The 25,143-nt window shown below is 49.6% G+C and overlaps 1 protein-coding gene and 1 pseudogene across 3 annotated transcripts in view; one reads left to right on the top strand and one right to left on the bottom strand.

Annotated features, from left to right (window-relative positions):
- The window catches only part of LOC111525496, a 32,051-nt pseudogene extending 15,636 nt beyond the window's left edge, over nucleotides 1–16,415 (bottom strand). The window contains exons 1-6 of the transcript XR_003307166.1: nucleotides 16,225–16,415; nucleotides 11,717–11,826; nucleotides 10,293–10,432; nucleotides 9,101–9,235; nucleotides 8,070–8,175; nucleotides 7,421–7,589 (exon numbers count right to left, since the gene is read on the bottom strand). The product of XR_003307166.1 is annotated as a breakpoint cluster region protein-like (transcript). The remainder of the gene's footprint in view (nucleotides 1–7,420; nucleotides 7,590–8,069; nucleotides 8,176–9,100; nucleotides 9,236–10,292; nucleotides 10,433–11,716; nucleotides 11,827–16,224) is intronic.
- Nucleotides 16,416–16,533: 118 nt separating this feature from the next.
- ZNF74 (zinc finger protein 74) overlaps nucleotides 16,534–25,143 on the top strand; it is a 15,906-nt gene continuing 7,296 nt past the window's right edge. The window contains exons 1-4 of one of the 2 annotated variants that reach the window (XM_023190929.2): nucleotides 16,534–17,053; nucleotides 17,710–17,795; nucleotides 23,915–24,041; nucleotides 24,560–24,655. In XM_023190929.2, coding sequence (XP_023046697.1) covers nucleotides 17,011–17,053; nucleotides 17,710–17,795; nucleotides 23,915–24,041; nucleotides 24,560–24,655 — 352 coding nt within the window. In that variant the 5' untranslated portion in view covers nucleotides 16,534–17,010. Of the gene's footprint in view, nucleotides 17,054–17,709; nucleotides 17,796–23,914; nucleotides 24,042–24,556; nucleotides 24,656–25,143 lie in introns of both variants that reach the window. The other variant, XM_023190928.1, reaches the window with a different exon arrangement.

The following is a 25,143-nucleotide window of genomic DNA, read 5'->3' as shown; positions in this document are numbered from 1 at the left end:
TTTATTTATTTATTTATTTATTTATTTATTTATTTATTTATTTATTTTCTCAGTTATAAAAATAATCGGCCAGGCACGGTGGCTCACACCTGTAATCCCAGCACTTTGGGAGGCCGAGGTGAGCAGATCACTTGAAGTCAGGAGTTTGAATCCAGCCTGACCAACATGATGAAAACCCATCTCTACTTACAAAAAAAAAAATTAGCCAGGCATGGTGATGTGTGCCTGTAGTCCCAGCTACTTGGGAGCTGAGGCAGGAGAATCCCTTGAACTTGGAGGCAGAGGTTGCAGTGAGCCAAGATCATGCCACTGCACTCCAGCCTGGGTGACAGAGTGAGACTCCTCAAAAACAAAAACAAAAAACAGGCTGGGCATGGTGGCTTACGCATGTAATCCCAGCACTTTGGGAGGCTGAGGCAGGCAGATCATGAGGTCAGAAGATGGAGACCATCTTGGCTAACACAGTGAAACCCCATCTCTACTAAAAACACAAAAAATTAGCTGGGTGTGGTGGCACGCACCTGTAATCCAAGCTACTCGGGAGGCTGAGGGAGGAGAATTGCTTGAACCCAGGAGGCAGATGTTGCAGTGAGCCGAGATTGTGCCACTGCAATCCAGCCTGGGCAACAGAGCAAGACTCCATCTCAAAAAAAAAAAACAAAACAAAACAAAAAACCGTCCCCTAAAAATAATCAATTATTAAAGATTAGAAAATACTGAAATACTTACATTTTAAAATAATCACTATAACCTTACATTTTCCATTTAGTCTTCCTTTGCCTTGTGTTAGCAGTCATCATGTGAGGGGCTGCCTATGTTCAGCCCAGGCAACCCACAGCGAGAGAGGGCATAGTGGGGAGATGGCCCTGGTGAGCGCTGAGGCTCTTCAAACCAGCTGCCAAGGGAGTTGCAACCAGGGTGATACAGGAGGCTAATTATTTTGTGGTATTTTGTGTTTTTACTTGTCTTGTCCCCAGGTTGTGTAGCTCACAGACTTTTTTTTTTTTTTAACATTTCTATAGGGGTCATTTGAAGTTCATAATGCCATCAAATATCAATCAAGGGTCTTCCCATTATTTACCAGCTTTGGTTAATGTGCTGAGGAGTCGCCGAGCACTGGAAGAATGTGACCGGTTGTCCCAAGTGTTGTCCTCCAACTCAAAATCCGCAACCAGTTCAAAAGCATTTGGGCTTTTATGTGCCTTTCACATAAAGACTATGACACAGCTAAGCTATTCATGTACTAATACCTGCCCTGAGCTATGTGACCATGGACACCACCCTATAATGTGGCTAGCGTGTAGGAATTCTGCAGGCTCAGATCATTCCACACATACACGCAGATGTTGGAACTCCCTTGCACAGTGACTCACAATCCCATGGCTGAGTGCTGAGGGCAGGTCGGTAGTTCAGAGCCTCAGCACTGGGGCCATATGCTTGGGTTCCCATCTTGGCTCTTTTGCTGAGGGGCTCATAAGCTTGGGCACATTTATCTCTGTCTTTTTCTGCCCAGTGAAAGGTGAAAGTAAATCAATCATGCCTTATGTCTGTGGTGATGGCTGAATGATTCGATGTAGGTAAAGTGTACAGTGTAAGTGCTCATGAGGCTTAATTATCAGTGAAATGGCTTGCTTTAGATTTCACAGCTTAATAAGGCTCAGAGGCTCATTCAAACCCAGGATTCTGAACTCCCAAACCATTGTTCTATGACATACACCTGCTTGACCAAAACTAACCACTTTATCACAATTCAGACCCAGTTTTGAAAGAAGCAGATAAAGTTGTCAAAAGTGCTGTGTCTGTCTCAGCGCACACTCAGTGCCCTCCACACAAAGGGCACCACTGTCTGCCACAATAGCCTAGTGGCCTGGCTGGCACAGACAGTGGCACTTAGGACCAAGGGCAAGAGATCCCTAATCCCACCACTGTGGTGAGAGGGCATCACAGACATTTCAGGGTGAAGGCACAATCCACATTGTGGAGTCCAGCTGCTGCCATGCAGACAGCTGTGCTTTTACATGTACAGGCAGGTCATTGAAGTCTCAGTGTTTTGTTTCAAAAACTGAATCCCAAGCCCACACATTATTATTCTTGTGCTTCTTAAAGTAAGTTATGAGAAGGGAAATAGGGTATCCCCAAATGTAGCCAATAGTGAGAATTTCAAATTGAAGAAGGGCACAACTGATATGTTGAGAACAGACAGATTCCATTCTGTTTTTTTCTTTTTCAACTTTTATGTTAGATTTGGGGTGTACATGTGCAGGTTTTATCCCTGGGTATATTGTGTGCTGCTGAGGATTGGGGTATTAATGATTTCAACACCCAGGTACTGAACCCAGTACTCAGCGGTTTTTCAGCCTTTTCCTTTCTCCCTCCCACTCCTAGCAGTCCCTACTGTCTATTGTTACCACCTTCATGTCCATGGGTACTCAGAGTTTAGCTCCTACTTAGAATATGAGGCGTTTGTTTTCTGTTACTACATTAGTTCACTTAGTGGCTTCCAGCTCTAGCCATTTTCCCTCAAAGAACATAATTTCATTCTATTGTGGCTGCATAGTATTCCATGGTCTATAAGTACCACATTTTTATCCAGTCCACTGTTGAGGGGTACCTAGGTTGATTCCATGCCTTTGCTATTTGAATAGTGTTGCAATAAACATACAAGTGCACATGTCTTTTTGGTGGAATGACTTGTTTTCTTTTGGATACATGTTCAGTAATGGGATTGCTGGGTTGAATGTTAGTTCTGTTTTATGTTCTTTGAGAAATCTCCAAACTGCTTTCCACAGTGGCTGAACTAACTTACATTCCCACCAACGGTGTATAAGCATTCCCTTTTTGCCTTAAAGTTGCCAGTATCTGCTATTTTTTTGACTTTCTTTTTTTCTTTTTTCTTTTTTGAGATGGAGTCTCGCTCTGTTGCCCAGGCTGGAGTGCTGTAGCATGATCTCGGCTCACTGCAAGCTCCGCCTCCTGGGTTCACGCCATTCTCCTACCTCACCCTCCCAAGTAGCTCGGACTACAGGTGCCCACCACCACACCCTGCTAATTTTTTGTATTTTTAGTAGAGACGGGGTTTCACCATGTTAGCCAGGATGGTCTTGATCTCCTGACCTCATGACCCGCTCACCTCGGCCTCCCAAAGTGCTGGGATTACAGGCATGAGCCACCACACCCAACCTGACTTTTAAAAAATAGTCATTCTGACTGGTGTGAGATAATATCTCATTGTCATTTTGATTTGCACATCTCTCGTGATTAGTGATGATGAGCATTTTTCATATGTTTGTTGACTGCATGTATGTCTTCTTTTGAGAAGTGTCTATTTATGGCATTTGCCCATTTTTAAATGGGGTTATTCATTTTTTGCTTGTGGAATTAAGTTCCTTATAGATTCTGGATATTAGCCCTTTGTTGTATGATGCTTTGTGAGTAATTCCCCCCATTCTGTAGGTTGTCTGTTTATTCTGTTGGTTTCTTTTGCTGTGTGGCAGCTCTTTAGTTTAATCACGTCCCACTTGTCAACTTTTGCTTTGTTGCAATTTCTTTTGAAGACTTAGCCATGAATTATTTCCCATAGCCCATATCCAGAATGGTACTTTTCAAGCTTTTCTTCTAGGATTATTGTAGTTTGAGATCTTAAATTTAAATCTTTAATCTAACCTGAGTTAATTTTTGTATACAGTGAAAAATATGTGTCCAGTTTTGTTGTTGTTGTTGTTTTGAGAGGGAGTCTTGCCCTGTCACCAGGCTGGAGTGTGGTACACCATCTCGGCTCATGGCAACCCGCTGCCTCCCAGGTTCAAGCGATTCTCCTGCCTCAGCTTCCTGAGTAGCTGGGATTATAGGCACCTGCCACCATGCCCAGCTAATTTTTAGTAGAGACAGAATTTCATCATGTGGGCCAGGCTGGTCTCCATCTCCTGACCTCATGATCTGCCCATTTTGGCCTCCCAAAGTGCTGGAATTATAGGTGTGAGCCACCGTGCCCGGCCAACAAGGTGCATTATCAACATCTATAAAGCTCAGGGAAGAGAGCTTTCATCATATTTTTATTTAATTTACAGTTTTTCCCAGAGTCTTTGGAATAGATTCCTCCCTCCATGAGCCAGAGAACTTGCAATGTTCACAGCAGTGTCTTTAAATGTAGCAGTAGCAGCTGTGGGTTGAGAACACAAGTCTTCCACTCTTCCTTTTGGAGCCAGCAATTCACGGTGCTCTGTGATTCAGCATTGGGTAGGGGCATTTTGGTGCTGGGCATGGCATCAGTGCCCCATGGAGGAGGAAGCCAGGAAGCCCCTTTCTTCCTTCACTAAAACCTTTTTTTCTTTATGTAGATCCAAGTCCCTAGCCTATATCATTTTCTTCTCTCTGGATAACTTCTTTTAACATTTTGACAGATCTACTGACAGCAAATTTGTGTTTGTCTGAGACAGTTTTCATTTCTCTTCACTTTGGAAAGATAATTTTGCTGGATACAGAATTTTAGGTTGGTGGAGTTTTCTTGCTTGCTTGCATGGGTTCTGAAGAAAAGTTTGATGTGATTTTTATTCTTATGCTAACATGTGTTAGGCCCTACTAAAGCCCAAGGTGGTTAGACTCTGGTGAAACAGTTTCCCTGGGGCAGGCTTTTGCTAAGGAGAACAGAACACCCTGGGCATATTTCAAAGTAGTTATTTTCCCCTTCCCTGTGGGGAGCGGGAGGGAATTTTTCTCTAATGTTCACAAGAGCCTCTGGCAGAGCTCTTGGAGGTTCATGAAAGCATAGGGCCCCCTAAGACTGGGCTCCCTTAAATCTTAATTCTCAAGTTTCTGTACGTGGAGCCTCCAGCGATTTGTCATTTACATTTCAGTCTTCCCACTGTGGTTCTGGCCCCGCGGCCAGTCTCTGATCCTGTTAGGCTGGGACTCACTGCCTCTCCAATGGGGGGATAATGGTTTGCCCTATTAGCCTCAAGTCTCTGGTGGATCTAAGAAAAGTTGTTAATTTTCAGCTTGTTCAAGGTGTTTTATGTTGTTGTTGTGAGGACAGGAGTGACGGCGTCCAAGCTGGAAAACAGAAGCCACGTCTGGGTTTTGTTTCAAGATATTTTTCCAATTAGAAAGAATGATGCCACACACATTTCCATACATGTCTTTTGATGCAGCTGTGCATGTGTTTGTTTCTGTTATCCTAAGAGTGAAATACCTGAGTCCTAAATGTGCTACTTTCTAGAACTAGTATTCAATGCCAAACACAGTATCCCCTCCAGCAGATGAGAGTTCTTGTTGCTCCAGATTCACTCCAACACTTGGTGTTCGGTCTTTTACATTTCAGCCATTTTGGAGGATGTGTTATCTTGTTGTGATGTTAATTTGCATTTACATGAATATTAAGAAAGTCGAACACATTCAAGTATTTGCTTTTATAAATTACATGCTTATGTCTTTTACCCATTTTTCTTTCTCTTAGTGATTTTTAAGAGCTCTTTACATATTCTGCATGTGAGCCGTCTTTGTCAGTTATATGTGTTCATAGAACTGTTCCCACTCTGCAACTTGCCTTGTCACTTTCTTTGTGGTGTCTCTTAATAAACAGAAATTCTTAATTTGAATATAGTCTAATTTATCAATTTCTTCCCTTAAAACTATGGCTCTTTGTGAACTGCTTAAGAAATCTGTCCCACTCACAGTCATAAAAATCGGCTGAGCACAGTGGCCCAGGAGAGCAGCTCAGAGGGGGGCCCTGTGTATCCCTAAAATAAACAAATAACCCCCCTAAATCATGCCTTGTCAGGACCCCATCCCACCCCTGTCTCACTATAAGGAGTTCATGACACCAGCAGGGGTTTCCAGCACCTGAGGTGGACTTGAGGGCTTGGGCCCCAAGGACCTCCGCACCAGCAGCTGTGAGCCCCCCTCTGAGCTGCTCTCCTCTTCCCCACTCTGATGGGCAGGTTCAGGTGCTGCTGTACTTCCTGTAGCTGGAGGCCATCCCTGCCCCGGACAGCAAGAGACAGAGCATCCTGTTCTCCACCGAAGTCTAAAGGCCCCAGTCCATCTCCAGGAGGCAGACAGAGGGCCTGGAAACCTCTGACTAATCGGGCCACCTGTAGAGTAGGAACTAAACCCTCCTGAGGTGTCCTTGGGCCACCCCCAAGTGTCGGGTCATCTGCCAAGAGACAGTGACCCAAAGCAGAAGGACAGGTGGCCTGAGCAGATCCCAGCCAGGTCTGGGGGCCCCAGGCTGGCCTCAGACTGTGGTTTTTCCATGCAGCCACCGAAGGGCTCCCCAAGCCAGTGCATCTTAGAGTCCAGGTCAGGCCCTGGGAGACAGGATGAAGGGAATGGTTTTTTTAACTTATCAGAGTTTAAAAGATTTCTACTGGATCACTTGTCAAGAAGCGCCCTCTCCGGGGAGAAGGTAATGTGACTGAATTCCCTCACTGTTGTATCTTGAATAAACACTGCTGCTTCAGCCTGTGAGGCAATGGCCCTGTCCCTGTGTGGGTGGGGCCTCTTCCATTTCCCTGACTTAGAAACCACACTCTATTTAGAACAGAGTTTGAGATGCTAAGTCAACACGGGGTAGCATTTTGACTCCATTCCCGGCTTTCTTCTTTTTCTTTCCAGAAGGATTTTTGTGCAGAAATGGGTCTTTTGTTGCCATGTTTGTCCTCTTTGGAAGGCAGCTCCAGTAGGGGCACCAGACCCCCGGGGAAGGAGTCCCAGGCGACGCACTTTAGGGTTTGTCCTCCTGGGAGAGCAGCCTCATCTTCTGATCCTGACCACCCTCCTGGTGCACGATCTCCTGTTTGACTTCCACAGGCCTGGACTTCTCTGGCTTCTCTCTGCCCACACTCTCTCCCTGCCCCAAGTGTCCCCAGCACAGGTGGCTTCACTTCTGTTCTCTCAGCTCAGCAGACTCACTCAACCTTTTTTTGGCTCTGTCCTCCAGGCTGGAGTACAGTGGCTCCATCATGCATCACTGCAGCCTCTAACTCCTGGGCTCAAGCGATCCTCCAGTGTCAGCCTCCCAGGTAGCTAGGACTACAGGTGTGTGCCACAATGCTTGGCTAATTTTTAGTTTTATTTTTTCTAGAGATGGGGTTTGCTACATTGCCCAAGCTGGTCTCAAACACCTGGGTTCGGTTATCCTGCCTCAGCCCCCACAAAGTGCTGGGATTACAGGCATGAGCCACCACACTCAAACACTTGGGGTGGTTTTAAGCCCTCAGCGAGGTGCACCAACAGGACCCACAAGTGGCATGGGGCCTCCCTAACACTCCCATCCATGCAGACCTAGGCAATTTCCTCTCTCTGAATCTCAGCTACCACCACATACCATGCAAGTAGGAAAATGGCAGGACTGGGGGTGGGGCAGGCAGAGGCCACCTCTCTCAGGTCAGGCTTGCATGGGCTGAAGCCTGTCTTCCCATACCTGGGACATGACCTCCAAGGACCAGCTTGGTCAGTCAGTCATGGTGATGGGCTGGCTGGGGTTGGCAGGGAGCTTGCTCTCCTTCTCTGAGGGCCGGAGCAGTGTGGGGCCAAAGACCATGGCGAGGTTGTGCAGGGACTTCTTATTGACTGCCTCCTTCTCTGCCACCCTGTAGAGGACCGAAGCAGAGGTGCTGTTTCAATGCCACCACCAGGAGAGAAGCAGAGGGGCTGCGCCATGTTGGAGTCCTCAGGGAGGAAGAGACCTTGACCTTGATCTCGACCCTGCAAACTGACTCCAGCCCTGGCACTTCTGGGTTTCAGTGGCCCAGGACAAGGGGCCAGCTCTGGGCTGGTGGGGAGGTCTCCTCTATGATCTGGGTGGGAGGAAAGAGAGGGGTACAAGTGCACTACTGGCCATGGCCAAAGCTCTGAACTCTTTGTTAAGGCCACAGTGCAGAGAAAAGAGGGTAGCAAAGAGGAGAGGCTGGGGCAGGGGTGGCAGTGGTGCTAGTCTCTAAAAGCAGTGAGGGACTGCAGACAGGGATTGGGGGGAAAGGTCCTCAGTGCTGGGGGTCTGCTGGGAGCAGAAGGGCATCCCACGGCCTGGGAATCTGGAGCCCTGGGCAGCCACAGGAGAGTTGGACTACCTTTTCAGGTGGTCCAGAAGGAAAAGGAAGGTGAGCAGGTTGGCCTCCGGCAGGGACAGCAGCAGGTTGAGCAGGTAGCTCTCCTTTGCAACCGGGTCTGAAAGAGCTGCAGAAGGCGGTGCGTTACTCCTCAGGGTCACGAGCCGGAGACCTCTCCCAGGGTGGTCTATGGAGCATCCAGGGCTCATGTCACTAGAAAGGCCAGGCCCATCATCATCCTCACTCCCACAGCGCTGGCCCCCAGTGAAGGCCCTGTGAGGGGCACCTGTGTGGGGTGTGAGCCACCCGAACACCTTTTCTCTACCTCACAGGGGTCAGCAGCACCCAGCAAACAGCAGCAGGAGGTGCCACGAGAGCAGCTGCTCCTGGTCAGAGCTTCCCTTGCTGCTGCCTCCTCCCCAGGGGAGCCCAAGGCAGGGGAGGCTTGGTGTGGAATGAAACAGGGGACTGAGGGACGCAAGGAGGGGAAAGGGCCCCAGCCCCACCAAATACACAGAGACCCCCTTCGATGCCCTGGACACCACAGGGGCACCTTCTAGCTGGGAGAGCAGGTCCTCTGTGCATGGGACCGGGAGGCAGACCTGCCCTAAGGGTGATGTGGAGACTACAGGTGCTGCACGCACCAGTGCCCACTTTAGACATCAGCCTCCAGGTTGACTAAGGGTCAGGGCAGGTTTGAACCCATGCTTGACTGGGCCAGGACCTATGGCTAGAGCACCTGGGTGCCCTTGTTTAGCCCTGGTCTGACGGAAGGAGGACAGCAGACTTCAGGACCCCACAGCACGGCAGTGCTGACCATTTCACCCTCTTGGTCTCCTCGAGGAATAGGGACGGGGAGCCCTCTGGGGATAGGCAAGGCCTTCCAGGACAGGTTCAGTTCTGGTCCCCTGCTTTCCAAGGTTGGGTTAAAACACTGATCATGGCAGAGGGGGCACAGCTTGGGTTCCCACACCTCACTTTTCACAGCCTCCAAGGGCAGCAGTGCATGTGGAGGAGACATTTCCCATGAGGCCAAGGCCTCCAGTGCTCACCGATGCCCTCGGTGAAGTTGGGGTAGAACTCGTCAGTGAAGAGGGGCTCGGGCAGCTCACGGAAGTACAGCTTCAGCGTGCCTGCGATGGCGTTCACGTCCATCTCGCTCATCATCACCGACACGTCCTTGTTATCTGGAAAGAGCACGGAAATGCAGCGGCCTCCTTCAGGACCCCGAGTGAGTCTCCCACCATCCCTGCCTTGGCTAAAGCACCGTCCCTGCCACACTGACCACTGTGCGGGTCCCTCCCAGGCTTTGAGCAGCTCATCTGACCCCTCCCAAGAGCTGTGTGTGGTTCTGTGTCGGCAGAGTTGATGGGGGTGCGTGGGCATTCCCATTCCTCTCCCCTGCTTGTTCCGATGTGATGATCAGGAGGAGGCCAGCATGGCAGGACACAGTGCCTGGGTGGGAATCGGGTGGCTCTGCCCTGTACATAGCAACCACCCCTGCACCAGTGTCTTCTGATAGCACGAAAGCCGTTGGAGAATCTGATTGGTTTCAGTGTTTGAACTGGTGTCTTCCTTTGGACCAAATTGGCCACTGGTGCTTACGTCCTCACCACAGGCCAGGTCCATTCTAGGCCCCTAGAGGGAGCTAAAACTACCGCAGGGCCCACCCAGGGGTGCTGGGCATTCTAGGGATCCTGGTCAGGGTGGGTGGTGCGTGCCCCAAAAAAAGGTCTGCAGGCACAAACTCCTGTTGCTTTGAAGATGCTGGGCAAGGACCCTCTGGGGTCTCGGTGCCCTCCCCTGGCATTTGGGGCAGCTCCAGGTGCTTCATAGCCTCTGAGAGTTGATGAGATGGAGGTGGAGATATTGAAGCCCCGGTCTGAGCTGGACCCCATCAGTGCCTTCCACCCTCCGCATCCTCAAGCAGGGCAGTGGACAGACTGCACTGAGTCCTGGGCTTCCATACCTCCTGTCCACCCCCAAGGCAGGAAGGCCAAGACCCTGAGGAAGCCCCTGGTGCACCCCAGCAAGCAGCATCTGTAGCTAGGATGGTTTAAAAACTGGCTTCTACAGAAGCTCCTTCTACAACTCTTTCTTCTCTTTCTTAAAAATAATAAAACAGTAAATGAAGAAAAGACACAGAGAAGGATGTGACATGCCCGGGTCATGGAGTGCTCTAAGATCTCATCATGGACACCAGCGCCCACACCTCTATCCCATCCTGCGCAGGCTGACACTCACTGATGTCGAAGGCTGCCTTCAGCGCCTGGATGTCTGTGGCCACTCCGGACACGCAGTAGATGCCCACCTCCTCCATGCCTCTGCGCTTGATCTCCTCCACACACTAGCACACGATGTAGGGCACCTTGGACCTCTCTCTCCTGCAGGAGGAGGAAATGTTCTCAGTGTCCTGACACTCCTGCTATTGGTCCACAGCACAGGAGACCTGCCCCCTCTCTGCACACCCGGAGGTGGGGTGAGGACAGTGATGAAGGCGCCCAGGTCTGGGGCTGCACACAGAGCCTTCTGCATGCCTGACCTCCCTCTGCAAGCTCAGTCCTCATTGCATGTACTTTCTCAAGACCTTTCTAAGAGGCTGAAGCAGACAGACCCTCTGCAAGTCACACATGATCTTTGTGGGAAGGTCAGAGCCCTGCTTAGTAAAGTCAGCACAGGAAGGGCATCTGAAAGATTCCAGATCTGGGGTTAGCAGCCTCTGCCCCCAGCTGGGAGATCAGGCCGGGTGTTGGTCCTGCCATCCATGTGCTGTGCGAGAGGACAATCCCCTGATCCCTGCCCCGGGCCCAGGCCTAAATCAACATCCGACGAATGAATGAAGTGTTGCCTCAGCACCAATGCCCCAAGTCCCATGATGCTAAGTGCTTTTCTCCTCTGAGTCTTAACAATGAACAATTTCAATACTGCCACACGGGACACTAGAGTAAGAATCCTTCAAAGTTACAACACAGTGCTCTGCTGAGGCCTTAACTTTAGTTCTGTTTTGCAACTGGATTTGGGAGCACATCAAAGCTGCTTCTCAAGCCACCCTCATTAGCAGTGGTTATTTGGGGGAGCTGCTGATGGGAGTCCTCACTGCTCATGCCCAGAGCCCTCCCAGAGTGCTACACAAGTGGCTGCCATGCAGTTGGGGGTGGGGAGTGGTGTTTAGACACAGATAGGAGTCCAGGGTATGACTGATGGAGGCCCTGGCCCACATGACCAGCAAGTTCAGGAGCCCAGCCAGATTTCATCCTGGGAAAGTAAATGAATTCTCTAAGGAAGTGATCTGTGTCTGCAAGAACTGCTCTCAAACCAACAAACAGGCTTCTCTTGGCAACTGACTAGTGACAAAAGGGCAGGGGTTAGTTACAACCATTCAACAGGAACCTGGGACCATGACAAATTCCAAGCGAGGACAAAAAGCCCTGCATTTGGGCAGTTCCTAGAGCCAGCCTACTGCTTCCAAGCAAGGCAGCAAGGACACTCCTGAGCTGGTTTGCAGGAAACACAGGAGGTAGCTGAACACACCAAGTGTTCTCTGGGGCCTGATCGCACTGTGCAGCAACCACGCACAGAGAGGAGAGACCCACACATGCTTTTTTCTGCAGAAACAGCTGAAGGGACAGGCGCCCTCAGTGCATGAGCCCAAGCCCCTCTGCACTCACTTGGTGACCACAGCAATCTTGACTCCAAAGACCCCTGTCTGTTTTCGGGACAGCATCCTCTTCAAGCTGAACTCCCTGCTGGTGAACTTGACTGACAGCTTTACTTCAATCTATAGTGGGGAGAAGGGGCACAGTCCTCTAATGCTCCTGATCCTCATAACCCAAAGTCCCAAGGGCCCCTGGGAGCCTCATCAAATATTTCTACACACAAGGCATGCAGAGGTCTCAGTGTGAGGTGAGACCACCCCTCGGGGAAGCCCCTAGTCTACTTCAGAAAGAGCAAGGATTTTGAAGGCCCACCTCAGCCTCCCAAAATGCTGGAATTACAGGTGTGAGCCACAGCGCCCAGCCTTTCTTGGAGTCTTATACAATTAGGAGGCATCCAAGGATTTGAAATAAATTTTTATGCAAAATCTGAGGCTTACCCTGATTTGACTGTCTCTGTTCCTGGATTTTGCCTCTCAACTTAGAAACACTCTGGAGGCCCCAACTCTAACCTCTGCATCATCAGCCCATTAAGACTACTGTTTTCTTCCTGAGATCTATTTCTCTGTGCAAGTTTTGAATTGTTATTGGCAAGAGAGTTTGTCTGATACAAACTAACTGGTGATTACTGGAACAGGTTTTTGTTTGTTTATTTGTTTGAGACAGGGTCTTGCTCTGTTCCCCAGGCTGGAATGCAGTGGCACAATCATGGTTCACCGCAGCCTCAACTCCTTCAAGCCATCCTCCCACTTCAGTCTCCTCAGTAGCTGAGATTACAGGCACACAACACCATGCCTGGCTAATTTTGTATTTTTCGTAGAGACGGGGTTTCTCCATGTTGCCCAGGCTGGTCTCAAGCTCCTGTGCTCAGGTAATCCATCTGCCTCAGTCTCCAAAAGTGTTGGGATTACAGGCGTAAGCCACCATGCCAGGGCTGGAACAGTTATTTAAAATATTTTTTTCAGGCAGGATGCTGTGGCTCACGCCTGTAATCCCAGTACTTTGGGAAGCCAAGGCGGACAGATCCCTTGAGCTCATCAGGAGTTTGACGCCAGCCTGGCTAACATGGGGAAACCCCGTCTCTACAAAAAATAACAAATGTAGGTGGGTATGCTGGCACACCCCTGTGGTCCCAGCTACTCTGAAGGCTGGGGTGGGAAGATCGCTTGAGCCAAGGAGGCCAAAGTTGCAGTGAGCCAAGATCGCACCACCGTACTCCAGCCTGGGCCACAGAGCCAGACACTGTCTCTAAGTAAGTAAGTAAGTAAGTAAGTAAGTAAGTAAGTAAGTAAGTAAATAAATAAATAAATAAATAAATAAATAAATAAAATATTTTTTCAGTTGTGACACCAAGTATTTAATGTAGTAAGACATTACTGTGTTTTGGTCTTTAACATCTTCCACTTTAGGATGGGCACAGTGGCTCATGCCTGTAATCCCAGCACTTTGGGAGGCCAAGGCAGGCAGATCACATGAGCTCAGGAGTTTGAGACCAGCCTGGCCAACATGGTGAAACCCCATCTCTACTAAAAATACAAAAGCAAACAAACAAACAAAACTATCTGGGCATGGTGGCGTATACCTGTAGTCCCAGCTACTCGGGAGGCTGAGGCAGGAGAATCGCTTGAACTCAAGAGGCAGAGGTTGCAGTGAGCCAAGATCGCACCACTGCACTCCAGCATGGGTGACAGAGTGAGACTCCATCTCAAAAAAAAAACCCCACACGCTGGGCACGGTGGCTCACACCTGTAATTCCAGCACTCTGGGAGGCCAAGGTGGGCAGATGACGAGGTCAGGAGTTCGAGACCAGCCTGGCCAACATGGGGAAACCCCATCTCTACTAAAAATACAAAAATTAGCTGGGTGTGGTGGCGTATGCCTGTAATCCCAGCTACTCAGGAGGCTGAGGCAGGAGAACTGCTTGAACCGGGACCTGGGAGGCAGACGTTGTGGTGAGCCGAGATCACGCCATTGCACTCCAGACTGGGCAACAAGAGTGAAAATTTGTCTCAAAAACAAACAAACAAACAAAAAACCCACACAAAGATAAAATCTTCCACTTTAAAAATGCTTTTTGCTTTTAAAATGGCGTATATAGGCTGGGCATGGTGGCTTATGCCTGTAATCCCAGCACTTTGGGAGGCCAAGGTGGGCAGATCACCTGAGGTCAGGAGTTTGAGACCAGCCTGGCCAACATAGTGAAACCCCATCTCTACCAAAAATACAAAAATTAGCCAGGCGTGGTGACAGGTGCCTGTAGTCCCAGCTACTAGGGAGGATGAGGCAGGAGAATCGCTTGGACCTGGGAGACGGAGGTTGCAGTGAGCCGAGATGGCACCACTGCACTCCAGCCTGGGCAACAGAGTGAGACTCCATCTCAGGGAAAAAAAAAAAAAAAGGCATATATATCCATATTTCACTGAGCCTTCACACAGCCCTGCTGGTCAACCCTCGAGAATTGAGGAATCAGAGAACTTAGGAATCAGAAAATGACCTGGGACTGCTTATGTAAGTGAGAATCTTAAGCTAAACGGCCTAGTGGTAAATGCCTTTCCCAGCCTCAGAAGTCTATAGTCAGCAGAAAGCAGTAACAGCATCCTCCCTTCCACTCTTCCCTTCAGGCTGGACACATCCCTGTCCCTACAGCCTTTGTACTTGGGCAGAGATGCAGGTGACAGAGCACTCAATTTAGAATCCCTGGGCTCACACTGGCTTTCCTACAGACATAGGGGGTCCATGAGGCCCACAGTGACATACACACGTACACGAGGATGCATATGCTGACGCTGATGAGCCCTGGAAGTCAACACAGAAGAACACATGCAGGCACACACACAGCCACAACTCTACCTGCGAGGTCTACAACCCCACAAATGAAGACAGATGCATACCATCTCACACAAACTAGAACTCTGAGAGAAACACACACACACAGGTCTACAGATTCACCTGAACAAGACGCCGTCCATAGTCACCGGCACAAGGCATCTATGCACTATCACACAGAACACAGGCAAGCAGACATAGATGATACTCCCAACCATCCACAGTCTATAGAGATGAACCGCAGAGCTACATGCACAGATACACCAGTCATACATTCAGATCTGTGTAGACACAGTGAGGCACACACATACACATGCGCACTTACACAGAAAGATGCAGACCCAGTCGGGCGTGGTGGCTCAGGCCTGTAATCCTAGCACTTTGGGAGGCCAAGGCGGGTGGATCACGAGGTCAGGAGATCGAGACCATCCTGGCTAACACGGTGAAACCCCGTCTCTACTAAAAATACAAAAATTAGCAGGGCGGGCAGCTGTAGTCCCAGCTACTTGGGAGGCTGAGGCAGGAGAATGGTGTGGCGGAGCTTGCAGTGAGCGGAGATCACGCCAGTGCACTCCAGCCTGGGCGACACAGAGAGACACTGTCTCAAAAAAAAAAAAAAAAGAAAAGAAAGAAAGAAAGAAACGTGAGGCAAGAGCAAACACCTACACCTGTAAGATACACAGAGAAACAAACACATACACAAACTTACACATATAGAAAAAGACTCATACACTGTATAATGAACAGTTCAACACCCCACCAAGGCTCTTGTCCTGGGTTGCTATTAAAATTGGGCGCTGAATACAAAAATTAACTGGGCGTGGTGGTACATGTCTGTAGTCCCAGCTACTCGGGAGGCTGAGGTGGGAGAATAGCTTGAGCCGGAGAGGTTGAGGCTACGGTGAGCTGTGATTGTGCAACTGCACTCCAGCCTGGGCCACGGAGTGAGACCCCGTCTCAAAACAAAATCAAACACGGGCGCTGCACTGGGCAGGGGAGGTCTGGGCACAGCTGTGCTGATGTGGGCAGTGGACACAGGTGTCAAGCGAGAGCCTGTGGCCAAGCCTAAGCTGCGGTTAAGGTGGGAGGCTGAAGGGTTTGGAATGTGCACCACCCCGCCCCACCCCAGACCACCTCTCAGTAGGAACGTGGCAATGCACTTCGGTGCTGGACTCCTACTTCTGGCTGTGTGACTTGGGACACGTTACCCCACGCACCTGTATCACAACTTCCTCATCTTCCAAATGGAATAATAATAGTTAGCAAACCTCCCTGGGTTGCTGTGAACATTCTGCCAGAAAAATGTACTCCAAGCTCTTGAAGTAGGCCTGGCGTGTGTTTGGTGCTCAGTACATATTCAGTGTTCCTGACGCCGACATCATCACTGTGTTCATGGCACAGCCCTGTGCCGCCACGACTGGGCCGCCACCCAGACCTTCCTTTCCCACTCCAAGGGTGAACTGTGGACAGGGCCCCCTGGGAGGGGCTAGGGCCAGAGCTCTCCCAACTCTGGGGACCTCCGCCCGTGGGCTTCAGATATGTGGCTTGAGAAAGGGGAGTGGGGGCAGGGCCCCTGGAAAACCCCTCGAGGCCAGGCCCACTCCCAATATCCCTAAGACCAGGGGCTTGAGTCTTTCCTGCAGACAGATGTGGGCAGGAACCCACCCGACTCCACTTGGGGACGTGGCCGAACTAACCGGACAAATCCTAGTTCTTGGGCACCGCCCTCCCAATATCCTCACAATTAGGCACCCATTCAGCGGCACTGCACTGATCCGCACATCGAGATACACGGCGACATTCGCCCGCAAGAGCATGGCGGTGCCCGAGCTCCCGGTTGTTGGCCCAGGAACTACATTTCCTAGAAGGGTGTGCTACATACTCGTTGGCGTCCGGACGCAAGCACGGGCCCGGACTCCCTCTAGGAAATGGAGTCTGACGCCTGCGCGGCGCAAAGGCTCCCGGGAGGTGTAGTTTGCGCCTGTTCTGCGCAGGCGCACTTTCCAGCGGCGGCCGCCTGCTGCTCTTTGTGGCAGTTGCCGTTCTTTTGTGGCAGTTCGGTTTGTCCACTTGCCGGTCCCTCAGACCATCAGCGGTCTCTGTCCGCCTCGGGACCTGTCTCTGGTCGCTCGGCGTCCGATGGCTCCGGGCCGCGGAATCTTAGGCCTGGCCCTAGTCTCCGAGCGCGGGTTCGCCCGGAGCAGCGTGTGGCGGGGGTGTGCCGGGGCGTGCGTGCGCCGGGCATGGGGCTGAGCCAGGTGTGGGAAGTGGGTATCTGCGGAGCCGGCCTGAGCCCCACCTCAGCCGGGCGCGGGGAGTGGGCTCCGTGCGTGTGATTGTGCAGCCGTGAGCGCGTGGCCGCCCCGCGAGGCTCCGCTGCAGGCCCCTGAGCCCCAGGAGCAGGACTCGTTCCTCTGGGCCCGCCCTGGGTCCTGGAGGCTACAGAGCTGCCCACTCCTCCCGTGGAGGCTGCCGTGGAGGCCATGGAGATCCCTGCTCCCGGGAGATCGGAGCCCGAGAAGACAGGTACAGCTTCGCTCTTGTAGTCAGCGTGTCTGTGGATTTGCACTTGAGGATATTGACGCTCAGATCAGACCAGTTTCCCAGAAGCATCCAGCATCTTTTTTTTTTTTTTTTTTAATGGAGTTTCACTCTGTCACCCAGGCGGGAGTGCAATGGCTTGATCTACGCTCACTGCAACCTCTGCCTCCCCGGTTCAAGCGATTCTCCCGCCTCAGCCTCCCAAGTAGCTGGGATTGCAGGCGCGCGCCACCAGGCCCGGCTAATTTTTGTGTTTTTAGTAGAGAGGGGGTTTCGCCATGGTCTTGAGCTCAAGCAATCCGCCCGACTCGGTCTCCCAAAGGGCTGGGATTACAGGAGTGAGCCACCGCGCCTGGCCTCCTGCTTCTTTCTTCCCCTTGCCCAACCATTTGTTCCCACTCAGACGTGCTTGATTGGGGAATAGCAGCTCTTTTTCTTCATGAATTGGAGTGTCTGAGACACAGGCAGAATTATCCCTCGATGCTATATCAGTTGGTGCTAGCTGTTGGGGCTCGTTCCCCACCTGGCCTTGCTGGCAGGTTCGGCCTCCTCTTTGATTCTCACTTGTGCCACGACAGGTGGGCTTTAAGCTCAGCTATGAGCCTGGTAGCCGTGGCCTTGACTCATTTCTCCTTCCCCAGCTCTTTCCTCTCAGGATCCTGCTCTTTCCCTGAAAGAGAATCCCGAGGACATATCGGGTTGGGGTCTTCCCGAAGCCAGGTCCAAGGTGAGTGGTTGCCTGTTCTTCCTTCTTTATGAAGAGGGTTGGCACATTCCCTCCCCAGCCCTGGATCATCAGCCTTCCACAGACCTTCACCCGGGTACCTGCTGGCCAGTCCTGAGGAAGCTCTGGGCAGTGGAAACAGCTCCAGTTGAAGAGTCCACATGTTGCCCGAGGTGTGCCTGGAGATGTACTCTATGGAATGTCTCCTCCAACCCCATTCAGTGGGTCAGTTGCTGGGGATCTCTCTGCCCAGCGCTGTCCTGGGAGCTCTGAGGAGTGGTTTTAGTGGAACCTGAGAAAGTAGGTGACGGCTCACATGGGGTCGCTTTGTCTATCCACATGCTGGCCAGGGGTTGGTGCAGGATGTTTGCACGGTTGATTTACTAGGATGGAATTGGACAGGGGCACGTGCAGCAGCTGAGGAAGACCTGGATTGCAGCACTGGGTTAAGAGTGGTGGTAGGGGAGGCATCCCTCCGTGCTTTCCTCTGTGCCTGGCCCCTGGCGTGGGGCCTTCATGGAGAGTCCTGGAGATTTGTAGAATCTGATGGATCAGCAAGGAATTGGCCCTGGGCACTTCTGCAGCCACGTGGGACCCAGATCCCTCCTTTTACAGACTGTGGACTCTGTTCCTCATTTTGTTTCTCTACGGCAACCACCCTACCCCATGGTAGTATTTAGAAGGGTGCAGTTGACAAAGAGCACAGTAGAGTGAAAGATCCGGAGGGATGAGGGGTCTATGGGTTTTTTTGTTTGTTTGTTTTTTAGCATTTTGTGATTTTGTCAGTCTGCCACACAAAAGGTGTGACAGCTCATTATAGACAGCTAAAAACAGCTGTAAAACGTGTATTGTGAGATGCACCTCATTTCTGTAGTGTGTCACAATGCTTTATAGTTCTCAAGAAACTTGACAGTCAAATGCAATGCATGTTCCTTGACTAGGGTATAGATCAAAAAAAATTGATAAAGGGCAGTTTGGGACCATTGAGGAAATTTGAAAATGGGCTGTATCTTAGGTCATGTTATATCAATAGTAAATGTATTGCCTGTGATAATAGTACTGTGATTATGTAAGAGAATATCCACAGGAGATACCAGTTGAAGACTGTAGAGTGAGACGTCATGATGTCTGCAACTTACGTTCAAATGGTTCAGCAAAAAAAAAAAAAATGTATGTGCATGTATGTATGTCTAGAGTATGTGTCTGTGCAGCTCCCTGTAGGTGGTAGGGCCCTTGTGCATGTGTTATCCCTATTCCTAAAATATTTGCTTGTTAGATCCTTGAATAACCAGTTGACTGTCCTGAGTACACATCACCTTTGGCATTTTCTCTTGACAGTCTCATTCACACTCACAGTTCAAGTTGTTCTGTCTCCTGGGACATCTTGTGTGGTCTGTTCTGACTTCTCTGCTAGTGTCATTACCACATTGGCATCTGATTCCAACACATACTCTCTGGGCTTTTTATTCCCTTTCCTGCAGAATGAAGACACATTAGACATGGGCTTCTCCCAGTGGGCCAGAAATACCCACCAAAAAGGCCTGTGCAGGCCTCAGACCCTACCCTACTCTTGCTGGCTGATGCTCCCCACACTGAAGCCATGTAGCCTCTGACAGCCTTACTGGCCAGCACCGTATTCTGATACCTTTGGGGCTATTTTTTGTTTTTCTTTCATTTTTTTTTTCGAGACAGAGTCTGGCTCTGTTGCCCAGGCTGGGGTGCAGTGGCACGATCATAGCTCACTGCAGCCTTCAACTCCTGGGCTCAAGCAAATCCCCCACCTCAGCCTCCTGAGTAGTTGGGACCAAGATGTGCACCCCCACACCCGGCTAGGAGCTTTGTTTCAGCCCATTTTCTCCTTCCCTCGACTATCATCGTCCTTCATGCCTGCATGCCTCAGTTAGGCGTGTGTTCTCAGCATTTGTCCTCATCTCTACCTCCTCATCTGAAATCGTGTTTTGCAGGGTAAGGTTTTATTTAGGTGTAATTTATATACAGCACAACTGTGCAATTTTAGGTATACAATTTGATGAGGTTGAGCAAACATATACAGTTGTGTAACCAGCACCACAATCATGATATGGGACATTTCCATGACCCAAAAATGTCCTCATGCCCCTGTGCATTCCGTCCTCTCCCCTCTCCCCTTGGTAACCACTATAGTTTTGCTATAGATTTTCCTCTGTAAGGATTCCATATGGAATTTATACTATGTGGTCTTTTGTCTCTGCTTTATTTCACTTAGCATATGCTTTTGAGTTTATCCATGTTGTTGTGTGAATCGGTAGTTTGTTCCTTTTTATTGATGAGTAATACTCCATTTGTATTAGTCTGCTAGGGCTGCCATACAAAGTATGGCAGGAGGGTTTAAACAACAGAAATTAATTTTATTACAATTCAGGAGGCAAGAAGTCTGAGATCAAGGACAGGCATGTTGGCTCACGCCCGTAATCCCAGCACTTTGGGAGGCTGAGGTGGGCAGGCTACGAGGTCAGGAGATCGAGACCATCCTACCTAACATGGTGAAACCCCATCTCTACTAAAAATACAAAAGAATTAGCCAGGCATGGTGGTGGGCACCTGTAGTCCCAGCTACATGGGCTGCTGAGGCAGGAGAATGGCCTGAACCCAGGAGGTAGAACTTGCAGCGAGCCACTGCACTCCAGCCTGGGTGATAAGCGAGACTCTGTCTCAAAGAAGAAAAAAAAAAAAGAAGTCTGAGATCAAGGTGTCAGCAGGGTTGGTTTCTTCTGAGGCCTCTTTCCTTGGCTTGTAGATGGCCACCTTTTCCCTACATCTTCACATGGTCTTACCTCCTCTATGTCTGTGTCCAAATTTCCTCTTATGAGGACACCAGTTATATTGGATTAGGGCCCACTGTATTGAATTCATTTCAACTTAATTACTTCTTCAAAGAACCTCTCTCCAGGCCGGATGCAGTGGCTCATGTCTGCAATCCCAGCATTTTGGGAGGCTAAGTTGGGTGGATCACTTGAGGTCAGGAATTCAAGACCAGCCTGGTCAACATGGTGAAACCCTGTCTCTACAAGAAATTCAAAAATTTAGCCGGGTGTAGTGGCTTGTGCCTATAGTCCTAGCTACTCAGGAGGCTGAGCAGGAGAATCTCTTGAACCCAGGAGGCAGAGGTTGCAGTGAGCTGATATTGCACCACTGCACTCCAGCCTGGGTGACAGAGTGAGACTACGTCTCAAAAAAAAAAAAAAAAAAAAAAAACCTCTCTTGGAGTTACTGAGGGTTGAGACATAGGAATTTGAGGTGAAGGATATACAGTTCAGCCCATTACTCCATTGGATGGATATTCCACAGTCGGCTTATCCATTCACTAGCTGATGGATATTTAGTTGCTCATAGGCTTTTGCTGTTACAAATAAACCCACTATAAATATTTGAGTACACGTGTGGCTGTGCATTTTAATTTCTCTTGCATAAATACCTAGGTGTGAAATTGCTGAGCCATGTAGTTTATCAATTTTGTTGATCTTTTCAAAAAACCATTTTTTTTGTTTTATTGATTTTCTCTATTTTCCGTTTTCCATTTTATAGATTTCTGATCCTTATTATCTCCTTGGTGTCTTAAGATTGAAACTTACTTTACTTACTTTAGTGTCTTAAGATTGAAACATAGATATTGATTTGACACTTTTTTTTCCTTGTATAGCATTCAGCGCTATAAATTTCTAAGCACTGCCTCATCTATATCCTACAACTTTTGTTATGTTACATTTTTATTCAGCTGAAAATAGTTTCTAATTTCCCTAGTGATTTCTTCTTCAATGGTATGTTATTTCAGAATGTGTTGTTTCATTTCCTAATATTTAGGGCATTTTCCAGATGACTTTCTATTATGGATTTCTGATTTAATTCTATTGTCGTCAGAGAATGAACTTTGTATGATTTAAAGCCTTTCAAATCTACCCAGATTTATTTTATTTCCCAGAGTGTGGTTTATCTTGGTAAATGTTCCACATGCCCTTGAAAAATATGTATTCTGCCTTTGTTGGCTAGAGTGTTATGTGAATACCTGTTAAGTCAAGTTGAATGATGGTGTTTTTAATTGTTCTGTCAGTTTTTGCATTATGTATTTTGAAGCTCTTTTAGTAGATACATTTATATTTAGGATTGCCATGAGTTCTTAATGAATTAAGCCTTTTATCATTATGTAATATTCTCTTTATCTCTGATAGTCGTCTCTCTGAAATCTACTTTGCTATTACTATAGGCTCTTCAGCTATTTTTTTAAATTAGTATTTGCAGGGTTTATCTTTTTCTATCCTTTCACTTTTAACCTATCTTTGTATGTAAAGTAGGTTTCTGTAGCTTGCTTTTTTAATTCAATTTGACATTCTCCACCTTTTAATTGGAGTGTTTAAACTATTCGCATTTAGTGTAATTATTAATATAGTTGGATTTACCTGTCTCTTCCCCCCCCCCTTTTTTTTTTTTGAGACTGAGTTCACTCTGTCGCTAGGGCTGGAGTGCAGTGGCCGGATCTCAGCTCACTGCAAGCTCCGCCTCCCGGGTTCAAGCCATTCTCCTGCCTCAGCCTCCCTAGTAGCTGGGACTACAGGCGCCCGCCACCTTGCCCGGCTAGTTTTTTGTATTTTTTAGTAGAAACAGGGTTTCACAGTGTTAGCCAGGATGGTCTCGATCTCCTGACCTCGTGATCCGCCTGTCTCGGCCTCCCAAAGTGCTGGATTACAGGCTTGAGCCACCGCGCCCGGCCTTTTTTTTTTTTTGGACAGAGTCTCGCTCTTGTCACCTGGGCTGGAGTGCAGTGGCGCATCTTGGCTCACTGCAACCTCCACCTTCCGGGTTCAAGAAATTCTCCTGACCTCAGGTGATCTGCCACCTTGGCCTGCCAACGTGTTGGGATTACACGCATGAGCCACCCCACCCAGACTTGCTATTAGTTTTCTATGTCTTATGTCTTTTTTGTTTCTCTTTTCCTCCCTTAATGACTTCTTTTGAGGTAAACACATACTGTTCTAATATACTCTTAATTCCTCTGATTTCGTTAATATTTTTCACCTTTTAGTTATGTGATTGGATGCTGGACATTGTGAATTTTACTTTGTTGAGTAGGTTTTTGGAATTTCTTTTTTTTTTTTTTTTTGAGACGGAGTCTCGCTCTGTCACCCAGGCTGGAACGCAGTGGCCGGATCTCAGCTCACTGCAAGCTCTGCCTCCCGGGTTCACACCATTCTCCTGCCTCAGCCTCCTGAGTAGCTGGGACTACAGGCGCCTGCTACCTCGCCCGGCTAGTTTTTTGTATTTTTTTAATAGAGACGAGGTTTCACTGGGTTAGCCAGGATGGTCTTGATCTCCTGACCTCGTGATTCGCCCGTCTCGGCCTCCCAAAGTGCTGGGATTACAGGCTTGAGCCACCGCGCCCGGCCGGTTTTTGGAATTTCTTAAGTGTTTCTGGGATTTGTTCTGGGATGCAGTGAAATTACTTGGCATCTATTTGATCCTTTCAAGGATCAAAGCAAGTCTGGAGTTGGGTGGTGGCCAGAATGCCCAGGCCCAGGGGGAGCAGGCGGGAAGGATTGGAAGGCAGTCAGGTGAGGACTGCAGGTAGCCTCTCTTGATCCCTTGGGGCACAGAACTTGCTGATATATACAAGGTTTCCTTCCTTAGAGTGTAATAACGGTATCTAGTCTGGGTTCGGATCCTTTTGCATTAGTGAGCTTTGAACAGAGTTGCTGGGGTTTTTGTACTATTAATATTCTCTCAAATTTTTAAGTTTGAAATTCTTGACCCCATGAAGCATAGCATCTCACCCAGGACTTAGAGCGTGATACAACAGCCATGTACAGCCCCTAGGTCCCACCTCAAGTTGCCAAGGCCCCACAGTGTCTATTCAGACCTGCTTTCCCAGTCTAGAAGGTGGTGTGGGAATGCATGCCAATTCCCAGCCCCTCTCCCTGCCCCTGGTCCCCAAATTCGGTCATGGTCAGTGTCTACAGCACAACCTTCTGTGCATGCGAGAAGGTCACCTGAGGTTAACTCTTTACTTGTAGAGTCCTTAATCAATCTCTAGCTCCTTTGGAACCATGGACACAGAATCAGTCCTGGGTGAGTGAGAACCTATGTCATTTCAGGAATCGGTGAGTTTCAAGGATGTGGCTGTGGACTTCACCCAGGAAGAGTGGGGTCAGCTAGACTCCCCTCAGAGGGCCTTGTACCGGGATGTGATGTTGGAGAACTACCAGAACCTTCTTGCCCTAGGTAAGATCCCCCCAGCCCTAGGCTGGGTGTCTGCTATCAGCCTTCTTCTGCATGGTAGATATTAAGGAGGATCCCTTCAGTACCAGCCCTGGTGCCAGATATGTCATGGGGTGGGAAGCAAGACCTGTGCCTTGGGGCACTCATGGCCAGGGGCCTCGGCCACGCCAGAAGTCCCCAGGGGACAGCGTAGGAGCTGGTAGCATCCTTGCTTGGCATTTCCCCTGGTCCTGGGGTGGGGGCAGGGAGAGAAGAGAGGAAGGTGGGACCCTGGAGCCCAGCTGGCTCTGGAACGGTCCTCGAGCAATAAAGTAAGGATGTCAGCACACGTGGGGTCTTCAGAGTGTGCACTGGGATTTGGGTTCCAGTCTGAGACCCTCACTGCTTTTGGCCCAGAGGACCTCCTGTTCCCAGAGACGGTGTCCACTTCACAGGCATTGTCCTTGTTAGGGGCGGCCCCTGAGGTCAGCTGGGCCTGGAGAGCCGCAGCATGCCCAGCCCCACTTTCTCCCCACAAGCAGGACCTCCACTGCACAAGCCAGACGTGATCTCCCATCTGGAACGAGGCGAGGAGCCATGGAGCATGCAGAGGGAAGTCCCTGGAGGGCCCTGTCCAGGTGAGCAGAGGCACAGGTGGAAGGTTGCCGGCCCCAGCACCTCCGGAGGCACCTCCTCCTATGGCCCCTATTTTCCTCCCTCAATTTGCTCTGGTTCCATGTCACCTTCTCAGGTCCTCTACCAGACCCTCCCGCTTGTCTCCCTTCAGCACATATTGAGCACTTCCTGTGTGCTGAAACCTGTTCTGAGATACAACAGGGAGCGAACCGGACCATTGGGACCAAATGGCCACCTGCTGATGGGGGTGGGGAGGCAGGAATAGAAATATTGAGCCAGTGGTATTGGCTGGGCAGCCGGGGGTGTGGGATTGGGGTCAGGGGCCACCAGGGGAGGGGCAGCTGGCATTGGTCAATGTCAGTGTCAGGGTCAGCATCAGCATCAGGGCCAGCGTCAGCATCAGGTTCAGGGCCAGTGTCAGGGCCAGGGCCAGCATCAGCGTGAGAGCCAGCATGAGCATCAGCGTCAGGGTCAGGGCCGGCATCAGGGT

The sequence above is a fragment of the Piliocolobus tephrosceles genome, chromosome 19 (genome assembly GCF_002776525.5).
Source record: "Piliocolobus tephrosceles isolate RC106 chromosome 19, ASM277652v3, whole genome shotgun sequence".
NCBI classification, from domain to species: domain Eukaryota; kingdom Metazoa; phylum Chordata; class Mammalia; order Primates; family Cercopithecidae; genus Piliocolobus; species Piliocolobus tephrosceles.
Note: the sequence above shows the minus strand (reverse complement) of the source record. Positions and strands in the feature narration are given on the sequence as shown.